This window comes from Gopherus flavomarginatus, chromosome 7 (genome assembly GCF_025201925.1).
Source record: "Gopherus flavomarginatus isolate rGopFla2 chromosome 7, rGopFla2.mat.asm, whole genome shotgun sequence".
NCBI lineage: Eukaryota > Metazoa > Chordata > Testudines > Testudinidae > Gopherus > Gopherus flavomarginatus.
Window position 1 is genome coordinate 51,936,341 of NC_066623.1, and position 17,192 is coordinate 51,953,532.

General features: G+C 41.5%; 1 protein-coding gene across 6 annotated transcripts in view; it reads right to left on the reverse strand.

Moving 5' to 3' along the window:
- The window catches only part of DNM3 (dynamin 3), a 358,777-nt gene that overhangs the window by 207,516 nt on the left and 134,069 nt on the right, over nt 1-17,192 (reverse strand). For 5 of the 6 annotated variants that reach the window (XM_050963120.1, XM_050963121.1, XM_050963118.1 and 2 more), the window contains exons 13-15: nt 14,676-14,724; nt 12,630-12,659; nt 1,351-1,464 (exon numbers count right to left, since the gene is read on the reverse strand). In XM_050963120.1, coding sequence (XP_050819077.1) covers nt 1,351-1,464; nt 12,630-12,659; nt 14,676-14,724 — 193 coding nt within the window. The remainder of the gene's footprint in view (nt 1-1,350; nt 1,465-12,629; nt 12,660-14,675; nt 14,725-17,192) is intronic. The other variant, XM_050963119.1, reaches the window with a different exon arrangement.

Here is a 17,192-nt window from a genome sequence, read left to right on the forward strand (position 1 = left end):
TTGCTAGAAAAATATTTTCCCTCTGCCAAAAATCAAATTTTCTTCAGAAAAACCCAAAATCTTTTCAACTGAAAACTGCTGAAATTTGAAAACATTTTGGTCTTTGGCTGAAAAGTTCCAGGTTCAGATGAAAATACAACATATGAAGAAAGCACACACTGAAAATTTTTGTGTAATTGAAAACCTGGTTCTCACTTGAAAATAAAGTTGGTGGAAAATGTTCAGTCAACCCTACTAATTTTAAATTGAAGACATTCAAGTGCAGAATAAAGAGTTCCACAGTTAACCTTTTATTTAAGAAAAATTAAGAACAAGACTACAGTATAGTGTGGGTGGGTGGGACTGGGGGGGTTTCCAAAATGTAAAGCTGGATATTTAGGTAGTTTTACATCCAAAAGCATGGATGGAAAACATTTTTCTAACATCTCTATGTCACTGTTGAGATCATTAGCAATCCAATGATCACATCTAAGCAGGCTGGATCACAACGGGTCAATATCCAAAGCTATCTAACAGGCTCAAAGGAGGGAGCAGTCTGAATATTGTACTATAGGAATGTCCTTCTTTAGCTCTTGCTTGTTAACTACAAATTCATTCATATTAACAATTGTATTCCTTACCAAGGTACCTTTACCTGATCACCAGTACCGCAAACTCAAAACTCTAGTTAACACTACTAGAAATGTTTTCACTTCATTTTAGACCTTTCATAACATTAGGCAAAAGCCCAGCTGTATTACAAAATGTATCTAATTTTAATTGCTTATGGGAATAACAATCATAAGAAAAAGCAAACACAACCAAGGTTACCGCAACCTAGAAGCTGACAACCAACTAGATGGCAGGACATCATATGCATGAATGTGACCAGGCTGGGCTTGATGAAAGAACAAGACACAGACAAGAATGACTGGTAATACTGCATTGTTCTCAGTGTCTGCAAAGAAGCTCCAGGATGAAATGATGGTGATGATGGGAAAAACAACTCGACACTTTATGACTAACTTACATATTAACTGTAATGAAATCCAAGTGAAACAGCTAATAGCAACCAGAAAAGTCTAGTATATTCTCTTATCTTGACTATTTTAAAAGAAGTAAGTGTTAAAGATCTAGAATAAATAATTAGTGTTCCCAAAGTTTGTAGAGAAATTTCAGTAGGATCTTAAAGCAGAAGAAATATTGAGAACTGCAAGAGCGGGGAATCACACTAAGAAAGTGCTAAATTAGATTGCAAGAGAAAATACATACTAAATGCAAGTTCAGTATAAACAAAGTTAAAATCTTAACATTAGAAGCTGTGAATGAATATCAGAGTGACTGATGTCTGCAAAGGAACTGTCTCTTTACCTCATCATCTTTATACCAGGACAAGCTTTCTGCTGTCAGAACAAACCAGTATTCCTTGGACCCCCCTTTCATGATGCCGATATTGTTGATGGTGAGCCAGCCTTTCCGGATCACCTGTACAGGATTGTAAGTCAAAAAACATTTATTAATTGCCAGTCACTCATTCACCAAACACAATTCATTTTCTAAATTCATTCTTTTGACTAAAAAACTGCTCTACCAATAAAAGGTGCGCTTTTCAGTCATTGACAAATTTGGAATATAATGTCCACAGGTTCTGATGACAAGAAAAATGCAGCATAGAACAGAATGAATTTTGTGGGGGAGAGGGCTTGGAGGGAAAAGAGAAACCTAAGGATTATCCTTATGTATATATATTATAAAGTATAAGGTTGAATAACAGATGTGTTATCTTGATACTATTTGCTTGCAGTGTAGAAAACTCAGACAAAAAACAAAAGGGATAAAAAGGATGGTTGCTTTCACTGCTCTGATACTGCAAAGTTTTTAGATCTGGGAGATCAATTGTGGAGTAGGAATCTTGAGCTAGGACCAGACCATCCTTCCTCTCTGGAGCAGTCAACAACTTCTCTGAAGGGTAAGGTTTCCAGAAGGGGACTTTCTGAAGGATCCAATTTATCACAGAAATAGTGAGGTCTTTCAAAGAAAAAAAAGCAGTAACAGAGAAGTAGAGAGTTCAAGGCAAGGAAACAGAGGAGAGGAACAAGAGAAACAGAGGAGGAAAGGAAGGAGCAAAAGAGCAGAGAGGAAAGAAAAACTGAGGTTGGGATGCAGAGAAAGAAGAAAAACAAGACTGACTGGAAAGAACAGAAGGGAAACAAAAGGAAAGAATGGCAGAGAGAGAAGAGAGTATAGAAACCAATGCTAAGGTTCAGAGGAAAATCATGCAGGAAAAATGGAGAGCAAAAAAAAACTAGGCAGGGATAACAGGACTCAAGTGCTGAAACAGAAGGAAGAGAACAGGTCAGCAGAGACGTTTAAAGAAAGTTTGAGTACAAAGGTCCACTGAGCTTTCTGATAAAACTATGAATAGTTCAGTAAAAGTTGCTTCTCCCCCAAGTCTGAATTTAAATGGAAAAGGGTTCACTGGATTACATACACTATACAATGAAGTCTTCCAAATCTCTCTACAGACTCATGTAAATGTCCACTATTTCTTCCCAAGAAGATCTCCTTTACTTGCTTATGAAAGATTGGGAGTGAGGTTGAAAGTGCTTGGACTTCTAGTGTCTACTACAGAAGCACGGAGTTATGCAATCAAATGGAGGTCTCTGCTTACTTTTATGGATATGCACTCGGGCGGTGGCAAACTTCTCAAAGACTTCCAATCTCAGCCTGCACCAACACCAGCAGCAGACAAAAGACAAACAATTCGAAGTCTGCTTCACGGTCAATCATCCAAGTTTGAAACTTCGAAGTATATTTCCCTCAATGTGCACATATAAGCAGCTCTGTTAATGCCAACAGCTTTGATATGTATGCAGTAAGACTATCTTGTACTCATTAATAACAAAGCCAATTGAAAAGGGGATGAGGCACCCCAGCACTCCTGTTATAGTTGACAAAATGTGGAAAAATGTTTGCAACTATAAATTTAGCACCTTTTGTTGCAGTTCTCCCCAAAGGCTGAGACTGCAGAAAAGCTTATGCTACCAGTCTCTGATCAACGCTGATGTTACTTTGCAACGCAAATGGACAAACATGGCTTCTGAACGTTGTTAGAGGGCAATTTAAAACAACTCAGTCCTTAAAATATCTTAACTCATTCACTTCAAATTAAGCCAGAGCTAGAAAACATGACAGAAAAGTGGAACATTGGTGGCACAAAGTTAATTTACATCTTCCAGTTCCATAAAGGGAAGCTGAAATTTTGCACCTACCATCGCCTCAACACACAAAGGACTAAAATGCAGTAAAACCACTGCAAGTTCTACATGGAGTGGAGTAGGCATTAACAGGGAGAAAGGAGACTCTGCAGAACCCCAGCATGACAACCCAATACACAGGTGCACATAAGGCACTGTGGACATGCTATTCAAGTGGTAAGGATGTAGCAATTTTGCTCTGATATTTAGTCTTAAAAATGGATTGACCAATCTTGTGGTGTCACTGTGCACTTCCATGGGGGAGATCACAGCTCTGGGTACTACACATGGTACCCAAATGTCTGGCTTTCCTAAAGTAGATAGAGAACTACAAAGTCATCTCCTGTGTGGAGGAAGCATCTCAGGTCATTCTTGAGCAGTGCTGATGGATACCAGAAGCAGTTGCATCTATCCTCCTCAGCAGATAACATATGACAAATGGCACTGGGGTAATAAATATGCAGAAATGGGAAAATCTGTTGATTCTCTTGGGAAGGACTGGACCTCCCTTTGAAAAATGTTTATATTTTCCTAGCTAAAAAACAAAAAAACAAAAATAAAATAAAATGCAATTAATGGAGATATACCCATCTCCTAGAACTGGAAGGGACCTTGAAAGGTCATTGAGTCCAGCCCCCTGTCTTCACTAGCAGGACCAAGTACTGATTTTGCCTCAGATCCCTAAGTGGCCCCCTCAAAGACTGAACTCACAACCCTGGGTATAGCAAGCCAATGCTCAAACCACTGAGCTAGCCCTCCCCCCGCAAGCACAAAATCAAGCACATAACCCAAATTAATAATTAATTTTGTCTCACTGAGAAACACTACAATAAGGTTGGCCCTCTCCTCCTTGACTGGCCTAGGACCTAAACCAGGGGTGGGAAAACCATTGCCCGGGGGCGGCATCTGGCCCTTCAGACATTTTAATCTGGCCCTCAAGTTCCCACTGGGAAACAGGGTCTGGGGCTTGTCCTGCTCCAGGAACCACGGCCAATGGGAGCTCAGGGGTGGAGCCTGTGGAGCTGCTTGAGTTAATCACCACCTGGAGCCTATGCCCCGACCCCCTCCCACACTCCAACCTCCTGCCCTAGCCCTGATCCCCCTCCCACCCTCCAAACCCCTTGGTCCCAGCCCAGAGCACCCTCCTGCACCCCTAACCCCTCATCCCCAGCCCCACCTCAGAGTCCATAACCCTAGTCGGAGCCCTCACCCTCCTACACACTCCAACCCCCTGCCCCAGCCCAGATCCCCCTCCCACACCCTGAACTCCTCATTTCTGGCCTCACCCCAGAGCCTCCACCCCCAGCCAGAGCCCACATCCCCTCCCATACCCCCAAACCTCTCTTTTGTGAGCATTCATGGCCCACCATACAATTTCCATACACAGATGGTGCAGTTTGCCCACCCCTGACCTAGACATTTTAAATTCATTTCAGGTAGGTTAGCAATCAGACAGTAATAGTTTTCAAATCTCTACTGACCAGGCCTGGCCTCAAACCAGCAGACTGGAGAAGAGCTCTGTAAGTCTGAAACAGGCAGGCAATGTTCACTTAAAGCAGTCCACCATTACCAGCTGTTGAATCTGCAGGGAGAGAATTAAGCTGGTTCTATCAGCCCACTGAGGTTGGTGGCTCATTAATAGGGCCCCATCAAATTCACGGCCATGAAAAAAGCGTCAAAGACTGAACTCTTGTCTCCCCCGATGAAATCTGGTCTTGTGTGTGCTTTTATCATATACTATACACAGATTTCACGGGGGAGAGGAGCATTTCTCAAATTGGGATCTTGACCCAAAAGAGAATTGCAGAGGGTCACATGGTTATTTTAGGGGCTGGTCACAGTATTGCCACCCTTACTTCTGCGCTGTCCTTACAGCTGGATGGCTGGAGACTGGTGGCTGTTAGCCGAATGCCCAGATCTGACGGCAGTGCCCTGCCAGCTGCAGTGCAGAAGAGTGGCAATACCATACTTCTGCACTGCTGCCTTTAGAGCTGGGTGTCCAAAGAGTGGTGGCTGCTGACTCAGGGCTCAGCTCTGCAAGCAGAAGCACAGAAGTAAGCGTAGCAATACCATACCATGCCATCCTTACTTCTGCACTGCTGCTGGCAGCAGCTATGCCTACAGAGATGGGCTCCCAGCCAGCAACCACCACTCTCCAGCTGCCCAACTCTGAAGGCAGCACTACCACCAGCAGCAGTGCAGAAGTGAGGTCAGCAGAACTGCAACCCCCCTACAATAACCTTCCAACCCCTCCACAACTCTTTTAAATTTATGATTTTTTTAAATCCTATGACCATGAAATTTACCAAACCTGACTGAATTTGGTAGGGCCTTACTCAGTAACATACTAAGGGTTTATCTCCACTTACTGGGGGAATCGACATATCGCAATCAATCCACCGGGGGTCAATTTAGTGGGTCTTACACCGACTAAATCAACAGCCGATTGCTCTCCCATCGACTCTGGTACTCCACCAGAATGAGAAGCATAAGATAAGTCAACAGGAGAGTTTCCCCCGTCAACCCAGTGTGGTGTAGACACTGCAATAAGTTGACCTAAAGTACGTCGACTCCAGCTATGTTATTCACGTAGCTGGAGTTGTGTAACTTAGATCAACTTAGCCCTGTAGTGCAGACCTGCCCTAAGACATAACAGAAGCAGGAGTGGCTCTCTAGAGGGAGAATCTAGGCTGTGGGCTGATCAGCCTGGAGAGAGCCATCAAGCTTTGAGCAGAAGTTTGTCATCTTGTTAACCGCCATCTTAATCAAACCAAACCTCAAAAAGGGGGGAGTTCTTACTCTGATATATCGTAGTGTGTGAATAATGTTTTCAAGAGGAGGTTGGGAAAGGCATCATGTCTTCAGTCCAACGGCCCATCAGATCCTTTTAAAATGTATTTTACAACATCTAGCAAAGTGTATGGATACCTTTCCAGTACACAGTCTCTAACCAGAAATAACCATTTTGCCTATCCAGACATATTTATCAGCCTTCAAACAACTTATAAAGAGTACAGTGCCATAGAACCGCAGTAATATAAACAAACAAAGCAAAATTAAAGGAATGCTGTGGTGTGGTGGATGTTTTAGACATATGTCAGGAAGTTACGATTTCCCCCCATCCCTACAAATTTAACTTAGCCTCCTAATAGGGACCAAAAAAAACTAGGACTCTTTGTGGCACCTTAGAGAGTAACTAATTTATTTGGGCATAAGCTTTCGTGGACTAGAACCCCCTTCATCAGATGTATGAAGCAAAAAAGATACAGGAGCAGGTATAAATACATGAAAGGATGTGGGGTGCTTTACCAAGTGTTGTCAGTCTAATGAGATAAATCAATTAACAGCAGGATAGCAAGGGAAGAGAAATAACTTTTGAAGTGGAAAGAGAGTGGCCCATTACAGACAGTTTGCAAATTAATTCCAGTTCTGCAACTTCACCTTGGAGTCTGTTCTTGAAGTTTTTTTGTTGAAGAATTGCCACTCTGAGGTCTGTTACTGAGTGATCAGAGAGACTGAAGTGTTCTCCTACTGGTTTTTGAATGTTATGATTCCTGATGTCAGATTTGTGTCCATTTATTTGCAAACTAGATGCCATCAGATTAGGTCTGAATAAAGACTGGGAGTGGTTGGGTCATTACAAAACCTAAACTTAATTTCCCCAATACTAATTTCTCTCGGCTGTTACTCACACCTTCTTGTCAACTGTCTGTAATGGGCCACTCTCTTACCACTTCAAAAGTTATTTCTCATCCCTTGGTATTCTGCTGTTGATTGATTTATCTCATTAGACTGACAACACTAGGTACCCTGCAAATGTTACAGCATCACAACAACTGTGTGAGGAAGGTATTCCTTGCATTTTACAAACAAAGAAACTGAGGCACAGGGCGGCCAAGTGACTGGATTCCTTTCAACTGCACCACAGTGCTTGTAATTTAAAATATCCCCGTGCTCAGTAGGGAGCAAAGCAAGACATACAAGGCAGCAGAAAAGGAACCAGACTGATAGTATATTTAAAGTTGGTTTGGGACAGGGTGCCTGGAAAGATTCAGAGATGGAGTTGCCACTCTGGAAACAAACAGCTGGGTGCAAGGAGGGATTTGCCGATGAAGCGCTAAGTTCAGTTTCAGGATATCTGAAGTTGATGAGTACTTAAATAAGGAAGGAAGGTAGCATACTGTGCATTGGGATACTAGAATACTTTTCTTTGTTCTGAACATTTTATAAAACCAATACTGATAGTCACTTTTTCTGCAACTCAGGGAAACACACATTCTGAGGGCTCAGTATGGGCTATTTTTAAGCTTTAAGAAGAAAATGCTTTAACAACTTTCTTTGCTGGCCAGGAAGGAACTCCCCATAATGTGGCTCTCAACAGAGGACCCTTCTGTGATCCCGGCAACTCTGCTGACAGACTCTCACAGATATACAGCCGCCAGTGGTGAATGCAATAGCAAGCTTGCTTGCTGATACTACTCTCAGTCACTCCTCCATTATGTCTATCCAGTAGAGGAATGAAGCTGCCAGCTGTTTCCTCAAAGAATCCTGCTTGTGGGAGATTGGATCCAGCTGCCACTTCCACAAAGCACTGGCTTGTGTCAGAAGCAGGACACCAGATCGAGAAAATACCCTCAGCCTTTGCATTTTTCAAGGAATGCTGATGGATTTCCACTAAACGCCCAACACGCGCTTTCCCACTAAAATAGAGCACTACGCTCCCTAACCGTACTGAAAGCTGTAAAGGAGCAGCAGACCAAAATGTCAGACAACTGGAGATTTATGGTGGATGTTACAGGAGGGAAGAGAATCTAGAGGTGTGCTGATGGCTGGAGAGTGAGCATGAGATTGCAAATTATTTTCAATGAATTGCACATGTTCCTAAAACTTCACATGGGCATATTTTATTTTTTACAGAACTACAGCAAATCTATAGAATCTCAATACAATCAGGACCAAGCAACACTGTATGATAAGGGCTCAGACAATGCCATGTACTCAAAGGAACACTATCTGGTTAGGTATTCATGTCCTGGTTTCCAGGAGGTGCTGATCTCCCACTATAGTCTCCCACTGACTTCACCTCTGAAAATCAAGCAACATTTTAAAAATAAATTTCCTTGCCTGTAAAACAAATAATGCATTTAAAACAAAAACCTTTCCATTTTAACAATCCTGTTTAGTTTTAACTATTGTGCTGTTTACATTTTATGCTACTCTGGATTTGGATAGTGATGAGAAAGTAATTATTTCCATTATTATTCAGAGGCCTGTGATGGGGCATTCACCCCACTAGCCCTGGAGGGATTAATATAAGGAAGAGGCCAATTAACCATCGGCTGCACCTGAAGGGAAGCAAGGATGCAGTAAGGCTTAATTGTGGATAAAGCTCACCTGGTCCGAAAGAGGCAGGACTTCTATAAAGCCAGGAGCTGGTAACAGGGGGAAGGGAGAGGGTGCAGAGGCTGCAGTGAGAAAGCCTGCAGTCACACCCTCTGATACAAGGGAGGGAAGAGTAGGAGTCTGCCATAGGAGTGTAGGAAGCAGTCCAGGGAAGAAACAATAAGGACTGGGAGAACAGACATGAACTGCTGGTTTGAGGACCCCTGGATTGGAACCTGGAGTAGAGGGCAGGCCTGGGTTCCCCTACAAGCCACTGTGGGAGTGGTGCAGTCAGTGCAGTGATATGGAGGCTGCCTGAGACTGTGTGGAGAGCAGGGGCGGCTCTGTGTTTTTTGCCATCCGAAGCACAGCAGTCAGGCGGATTTGGCAGATTCAGTGGCGTTTCTGCGGATGATCTGCCGGTCCCGCGCGTTCGGTGTGCCTGTCGCCGAAGCCATATGACCAGTGGACCTCCCACAGGCATGCCGCCGAAGGCTGCCTGACTGCCGCCCTCACAGCGACTGGCAGGTCGCCCCCCACGGCTTGCCGTCGCAGGCACGCGCTTGCTGCGCTGGTGCCTGGAGCTGCCCCTGGTGGAGAGACACTTTGGTGAGATCCCAGAAGGGCAGGACAACTGTGACTTGGCCAGAAGTCTAAGACACGAAGGAGAGGCGTTGAAGCTCCTGACCGTCAAGAGAAGGGCCATGGAGCAAGTGACTGAGGCAACCAGTTGAGTAACTGCAGGACGGAGCGCAGACGGTGGCAAGCTAATTTCCCAGATGAGCCATGAGGAGGCACCACCGCTGGGTGCCAGTTACACCATCATTTCACTTTTGTGTTTGGGTTGCTAATATTGCAAGGAATATTTTTTTAAAATCAGAATGCCAAATTCTACTCTACTCTACCGGATATGAGTTATGAACATCAGGAAGGTGAGAAACATAAGGCATGCCAGAAGTGAGTGGAGACAATATTCTGACCGGCAGCTAGGTTGTGTGGACAGGATGAATGGAGGATGACACAGTTCCTTCCTTCAGAATTCTGATAGATAAACTTGGTGTCTGAAAAATGAAAAAATTGGGAGGGCAGGAGGGGGTGTGAGAGAGAGACAGCGAGAGAGCGCGCGTGTGTGTGTATGTACACAAATCAGAAGGAAGTCATTTTGCAGATAGTTTCAGCTGCATAAAAACAAATCATATCTGTTCCTTTCCCTCTCCGCCATTTCACACTGGTAAACAGGAAAGCAGGATCTGATGGACAAAGGACAGATTTTTGTGAACTGCTTCACAACTTTACAGTTCCTTGCATCAATTAAGATATTTCTGATTAATAAAGTAGAACAAAATATATTATGACTCAGTATTAAACAAGCATGAACAGCTGTGCTAGCCACTTTTCAAAAGTAATGTTTGAGAGGTCATTTTAAGACTGTCATTTGAACTGGCTGGGAAAGTCAGGGAAAAGAAGTGAGTGTGCAAATCTGAAGGTTAGGCACTCTAACAAAACAGAGGCATAAAAAGGAGTTATTTGCCAAGTTAGCAATTATTTAAACAAGTAACTACACAATAGTTCCACTGAAGCAATGTTAGTTGCATTGTAACTCCTAACACTGCTGCTTTATCTCCCAATACTTGTGGTACAAAATTGTGTTGCAACAGCACTATCAAACTGGGGTAAGAATTACAACAAACCAGGGGTGAGGCAACACCACAATGGATTTGTTTCTTAGGTCAAATGTGAAAAGTTCACTCACAGTATGGGCCAGTAGGGAATAATATTGTAGAGGAAATCAGGTCAGCTTTCAAGGATGGAAAACAGAACTAGTGAATGACTTGGATGCAACAGGTCCTTTGCAGTTGATTCAGAAAACAGTAGCAATATTGACTTTCCAAGTACAATTTCCCTGCTTTAATTAGTAGAGGGCAAGGGTCAAAATATTCAACATATCTTCCATCATGAGTCATGTGATCTTTGAAGATGGAGATGAACAAGGTGGAGAAGACTTAATTTCCAAAGGTTCCACCTCTGGGAGACTGCTTCCAGAATTGACATTGCTTTGGATGAAATCACTGTATATTGCATCACATGACTGGAAATGATACTGACTTCATTTCAAAAAGTACCACCTTTGCCAGATAATTCAGCCTTTGGTGAAACAAAGAAAGAGAATATTCACCCAATGTTAGTTAAGCAAAGCTTAGGGCAATGATGTAAATCATCATGCATTCATAAACAGTGCAGGTTACATAACTAGAGGCCACAAAGTAGAGCAGTAGATCCAAATTTTCCCTAAGTTCAGATGAATGGTAATCAAGCTTCTGGTTTGGGCTCATTATAGAACTAGGACCAAGTGATTATATCCAAATTGTCTAAAAATAACTTGGACAATAATTTTTGATCCAAGATTCAGATTTAGGACCTTCTCCAACTGTAAAGGTTACTCCATATGGAGCAATACTGGATTTTGCCACTGAAAGTATCTTACTTGTTCTATTTTAAAATGCTATACATGATCTATCATGTTCAAATCCTCTCACGTGTTCTTAAATGAGTGAATGCTTGACGCAATGACACCTTTTGAGCTGTAAGGTCTATTAGAAGTGGGATTTTTACATTGAAATGATGATGTTTAAACACAAGTTTAGTGATGCTGACAAAAACCACAAATCTCACCACACAAAATATACAGTTAGGAGTTGGTCAGTCTTCAAGGCCTAGCTCTTGCCAGAAGTGCTATGTAAAACAAAGTGTTACACTGGTTATTTAAAGCAGATGAGAAGACAGACTAACCTGCGGCTTAGAAAGAAACCTTGTTGAGTCAGGTCAAAACCTCAGGTGGTAGCAAAAAAAAAAAAAAAGAAAACAAAAAGCCAAAGATTAAGTGCAAGAGGATAAATTAGTAGAGGGGAAAATGAGCAAAGCTATACTTAACAGAACTGGGTATTATGCATTTTTCACAAATACTCAAGATGTCTGTATTTCTGATATGTGAAATAATTCTCTATCATCATTATTCAAAGCATATTACAATCAAGTAGGAAACCCCAATACGAGCCTGGATTGATTTAATGATCTTTCCAACTGCTATTAGAGTCAGTCAGTTTTGTTTATGCCCTGTTGCCTTAAAATAAACGTGTTACTCAGTACTGAGTAACTCAGTTTATAATGGTTATTGGTGTAATTTCGCACTATAATGACAAACTGGAATTAAATATATCCATTTTAATTATACAGGTCCTATCAAGGAACATGTCATATGGCACCAAACAGCACAATCAACTTTTATCACTTATATCCACCTGTCACTGAATTGGAAGAGTGGCTTGTTATAGAATTAACTCCTAAATGTTTAGAAGATATATTACTAATCGTAAGTTAAAATGTATTCACCTAATATTTGGTGGAGGAGTTGATAAAGTAAAAATCTATCCTGTGACACACTGATCCTCCTGCTGCTATGAAAAAAATGCTAAGAAAGCTCTAGGGGTTTAAAATTTGTAGCAACTTTTCTTTGAATTGTGCTTGCTGGAAAGGACTTTTTTATGAGTTGTGACAGAAGGCACTTGTATATAGTACATCCATTTAAGCAATAATTGATATTTCCCTTACTATAATTCACCTACCTTTCAAGAGGCAGAGCCTCCACATACTATAAACATCAAGTAAGAAATATCCAATTTTCTTCCAATGATATAGTTTAAAAGTTCATTAGTAAGTTTAGTTCATTTTAAGACAATTTAATATAATAAGTTTAAACACAGATTTGGTTGAAAGTTTAACAACATTTTTTAAGTCGTACTAGTTCAGACTTGTAAGTCACAGCAGATTAGTGGCAATGAAGGGATGAACTACAATTACATTTCATTGAGAAGGTGTTAAAGGTGAAACAGTTTCAAGGTAAAAAAAATTTAGTAGCTAGCAATAATTAAACTAATGAGTTAGAGACAAACTTTGGCCTTTGAGAAGCTAAATGAAAAAGCAACAATAAAGCTTACAAAACTTAGCTCGTACAATTTGCCGTGAAGGCGGTAGATTGGCTCCCTGAAATAGTAAAGAATTGTAAAAATAAAGTTTTATTTCAGAAACATTTTCTCTATTCAAAAGTCATTTTGTCACGCTCTTCCCACTTCCAAACAATTAAGATAAATACAAAACAAAAGTCTGTTTTAGTTTATCCCTGAAATAAGTAAGTTACCAATTTTGAACTTTTTCCTTTTAAAGCCAAAACTTTGTGGGGTTTTGCTATTTTGTTCTGTTATTTTAAGAGACAAAATACTGTCACTCAGACTCAGGAATAGTTACTCCAATTTGTATATTTCTGGGACATCACAGAATTGGGTGGTTTTCCTTCTACAGGACAACCTCAAAGCAGAGATGACTATGGCTTTGTCTACACTGGCAAATGAATGACAAAACTTTTGTCTTTCTGAGATGTCAAAAAAACATACACCCAAAAGACAAAAGTTTTGCGGACAGCGCTCTCCTGCTGACAAAGCTAACCCCACTCTTTGCAGGTGGAAGTTCTTTGTCGGCAAGAGTTGACTAACAATGGCTAACTGTGCAACTTTTAGCAGCACTGCTGTAGTGACAAAGCTGTGTCGCTAAAAGCTATGTAGTGTAGAATTAGCCTTAGTGTTTGACATGTGTTTCTGCACAGCTATAGGAGATGGAAGTCTCTCTTTGGAGGGTCTTTGGAACTGTTTCAGCCATTAGACCTTTCAGTTTTGTTTTGTTTTTAATCCCATCTGGCACGTAACTCAAAAACACATAGAAGATGGTCAAGCTCTGGGGGTATCATTGCTTCCAAACTTTCCAGAAGCCCTTTTGGAGGACCATTAGAGGACCATTTTGGCCAAGATTTCAGAAGGGAGTAGTGATTTTTGGTGCTTTTGTTTTTGGGCACTCAACATGAGACACTTTAAAGAGGTCTGATTTTCAGAAAGAGCTGAGTACTTGCCTTCTGGAAGCAAGTCCTTTTAAAGCACCCCAAATTCACCACCCAAAACCGGAGGCACTCGTCAATACTGGCCACTTTAGAAAAATTTTTGCCTTTAACTTTTCATTGTAATGTTTAATGCAGGAGTAATTATGTGCGAGAACATCAGGGAGATGTGCAAGCAAATAACCTAGATTAAAGGAAGTTGACTTTATTTTATTTTGACTATCCAAAATTGAAACCATCACAAATGAACACTGAGATACCATGATTTTTTTTATTTGTTTTGCTTAAAAGACAAACAGACTCTGTGGAACCTTAGAAATATACAAGAATATACACTAAGGCTGGTTGTATCAATCATCCTTAGTGTTTTAACTTGGAAAAGAAAAACAGAAATGGATCCTGTAAAGTGCTGAGCACCCTTAACTTGCAGTGGAATCAGTGGGAGTTGAGGGTGACAGCACCTCTTCACACTATAAGCATCTTGCAAGCCTGTACTACACATAATAAAAAGAAACAGTCAACTAATTTAGTTAATGACATCTCAGCAAGAGTGCTATTAGTCTGAGACCACCAATCAACTTTGTTTCTTCAAAGCAAGACTATGGTATGTAATCAATATTTTTATGAAGTCAACTGAAAATTTTCAGCAGAGGTAAAAGACAAGTCCCTTCACCAGTCCCTTCACTGTGTTATCAAGCTGTGCACGTGTGTGAACTAGTAAACCACTATACAACCAAGAGCAGGTATAAAACAAGTACTCACATGGTATTGGTTTTTGAACTCATTCACAAGTTTGAACTTAATGAAAACTAAATATTTAGGGACAACACAGGAAGAAATTCTGGGTACTTAAGGGCATGGAGGAGGACACACTGAAGAGCAGTTCAGTTAGCAGCAGAATTATTAAAAGTTATAGCTGACAACCTTAATGAAGCTGTCAGCTGGTTCTGAAAACTTAAGTAAAGCAAGTAAAAAAAAGATGCATTTTATATTATGCATCAAGCAAAACTGGTCACTTATACATTTACAGCAAAAAATAAAAGATACGGTCCATAAAATCAACAACTGAAATTCACTTGTACATGCAATTATCCATTCTCTTATCAAATGCCTACCTGATTTCCAACTGTACTTTTGTTAACCTGACTGCTTCGTTGTTGGGCACTAAGAAAAGCAAAGAGAAAAGTTACACAGAGGAAATGTAAATGCTAGATGAGTCCTTAAGCAACAGGCTTTGGAAACAATAAAATATCAAAATTTATGAGCCCTGAATCTGAGGCTAAAAAGAAACACAATTCAGTCTCAAATTCACAAGCAAACTCAGTTCATGTAAACTTCTGTTAACAGAAAACAGATCAACACAGATTCTTATTAATCACCTCCTCTGTAACGTACATTGTACTACCACAGTGTTGACTTATATGTCTGATGAGGTTACTCAAGACATAAAAAGTTATGGCTCATCTGTGCACAAGTGAAATCTTAGGCAACATAAATATTAAAAAGGGGCAAGAAAAAATAAGTCACTTTAGTTCTTTAGAGCATTGCAGCAAGATCCTCCCCCACCCCATAGGTTCTCTAAGGCCTAGTCTAGCAGCTCGTGTTGGCTATTGTTCTAATTTTTATATGCACTTTGAGGATGTAAATATAAAATGAGGGATGAAACCATCACAAAATGTGGTTAATGGTCTGTAATTCCCTAGGTGGTCCTAACTCCTCTTTTGATAGTTTGGCATTATATTTGCCCTTTTCCAGTCCTCTGGAATCTCTCCCATCTTCCATGACTTTTTGAAGATAATCACTAATGGTTCAGATATCTCCTCACTCAGTATTCTAGGACATATTTCATCAGGCCTTGGTGATTAGAAGACATCTAATTTGTCTAAATAATTTTTAACTTGTTCTTTCCCTATTTTAAGGGCCGCCCAGAGGGGAGGCAAGTGGGGCAATTTGCCCCAGGCCCTGGGCCCGCAGGGGCCCCCATGAGAGTTTTTCTGGGCCCCTGGAGTGGGGTCTTTCACTCGCTCCAGTGGCTCCGGAAAACTCTCATGGGGCCCGGGCCCCCAGAACTTCTTCCGCTCTGGGTCTTCGGCAGCAGGGAGTCCTTCCGCCCCAGGGTGGAAGGACCCTCCACCGCCGAATTACCGCCGAAGGCGGGTCCCACTTTGGTGGCAATTCGGCAGCGGGGGGCCCTGCCATGGGTCTTTGGGGCACTTCAGCAGTCCCAGAGCAGAAGGACCCCCTCCGTCGCCAAATTACCACCGAAGTGAGGGCACCCTGACACCAAAGACCCCAGGACCCCTGAATCCTCTGGCTGGCCCTGCCTATTTTAGCCTCTGATCCTACCTCATTTTCACTGGCATTCATTAAGTTAGATGTACAACTGCTAATAAACTTTTTAGTGAAAACAAACAAAAAAGTCATTTAGCACTTCTGCCATTTCCACAATTTCGGCTATTGTTTCTCTCTCTCATTGAGTAAGGAAGGGGCCTACCCTATCCTTGATCTTTCTCTGTATGTCTCAAGCTAGTTTAATCCTGTTTTGTGCCTTGGTGTTTCCAATTTTGTCTATACATATTTGTGTTATTTGTTTATATTCATCCTTTGTAATTTGACCTTGTCATAAACAGATAAGTAAGAGTTAACAGAACAGAAGTACTTCATATCTCTTTTGCCTGGAAAGGGTTAACAAGTTCAGTGAGCCTGGCTGTCACCTGACCAGAGGACCCATCAAGGGACAGGATACTTTCAAATCTTGAAGGAGGGAAGTTTTTGTGTGTGCTGTTAGTGTTTGGTTGTTGTTCTCTCTGGAGTCTGAGAGGGACCAGACGTGCAACCAGGTTTCTCTCCAATCTCTCCGATACAGGCTCTTATAAGTTCTGAATAGTGAGTACTAGGTAGATAAAGCGAGTTAGGCTTATGGTTGTTTTCTTTATTTGCAAATGTGTATTTGGCTGGAAGGAGTTCAAATTTGTATTTTGCTGAAAGGATTTTAATTTGTACTTGTATACTTAGGCTGGCAGGGTATTCCCAGTGTCTATAGCTGAAAGACCCTGTACCTATTCCATTTTAAATTTACAAAGATAATTTTTACTATTTTTCTCTCTTTAATTAAAAGTTTCTTGTTTAAGAACCTGATTTTTTTTTTATTCTGGTGAGACCCCATGGAACTGGGTCTGGATTCACGAGGGAATTGGTGGGGAGAAAGGAGGAAAGGGGGAGAGAAAGGCTAATTTCTCTCTGTGTTAGGATTACTGTCTCTCTCAGGGAGAGTCTGGGAGGGGGAGAGAGAAGGAGGGGGAAAGGTGCATTTTCCTCTCTGTTTAAGATTCAAGGAGTTTGTATCACAGTGATCTTCCAGGGTAACCCAGGGAGGGGAAGTCTGGGAGAGGCAACTGTGAGGGAAAGGGTTTACTTTCCTTGTGCTAAGATCCAGAGGGACTGGGTCTTGGGGGGTCCCCGGGCAAGGTTTTGGGGGGACCAGAGTGTACCAGGCACTGGAATTCCTGGTTGGTGGCAGCGCTACAAGTACTAAGCTGGCAATTGAGCTTAGAGGAATTCATGCTGGTACCCCATCTTTTGGATGCTAAGGTTCAGAGTGGGGGTTTATACCATGACAGACCTAGTTTCCA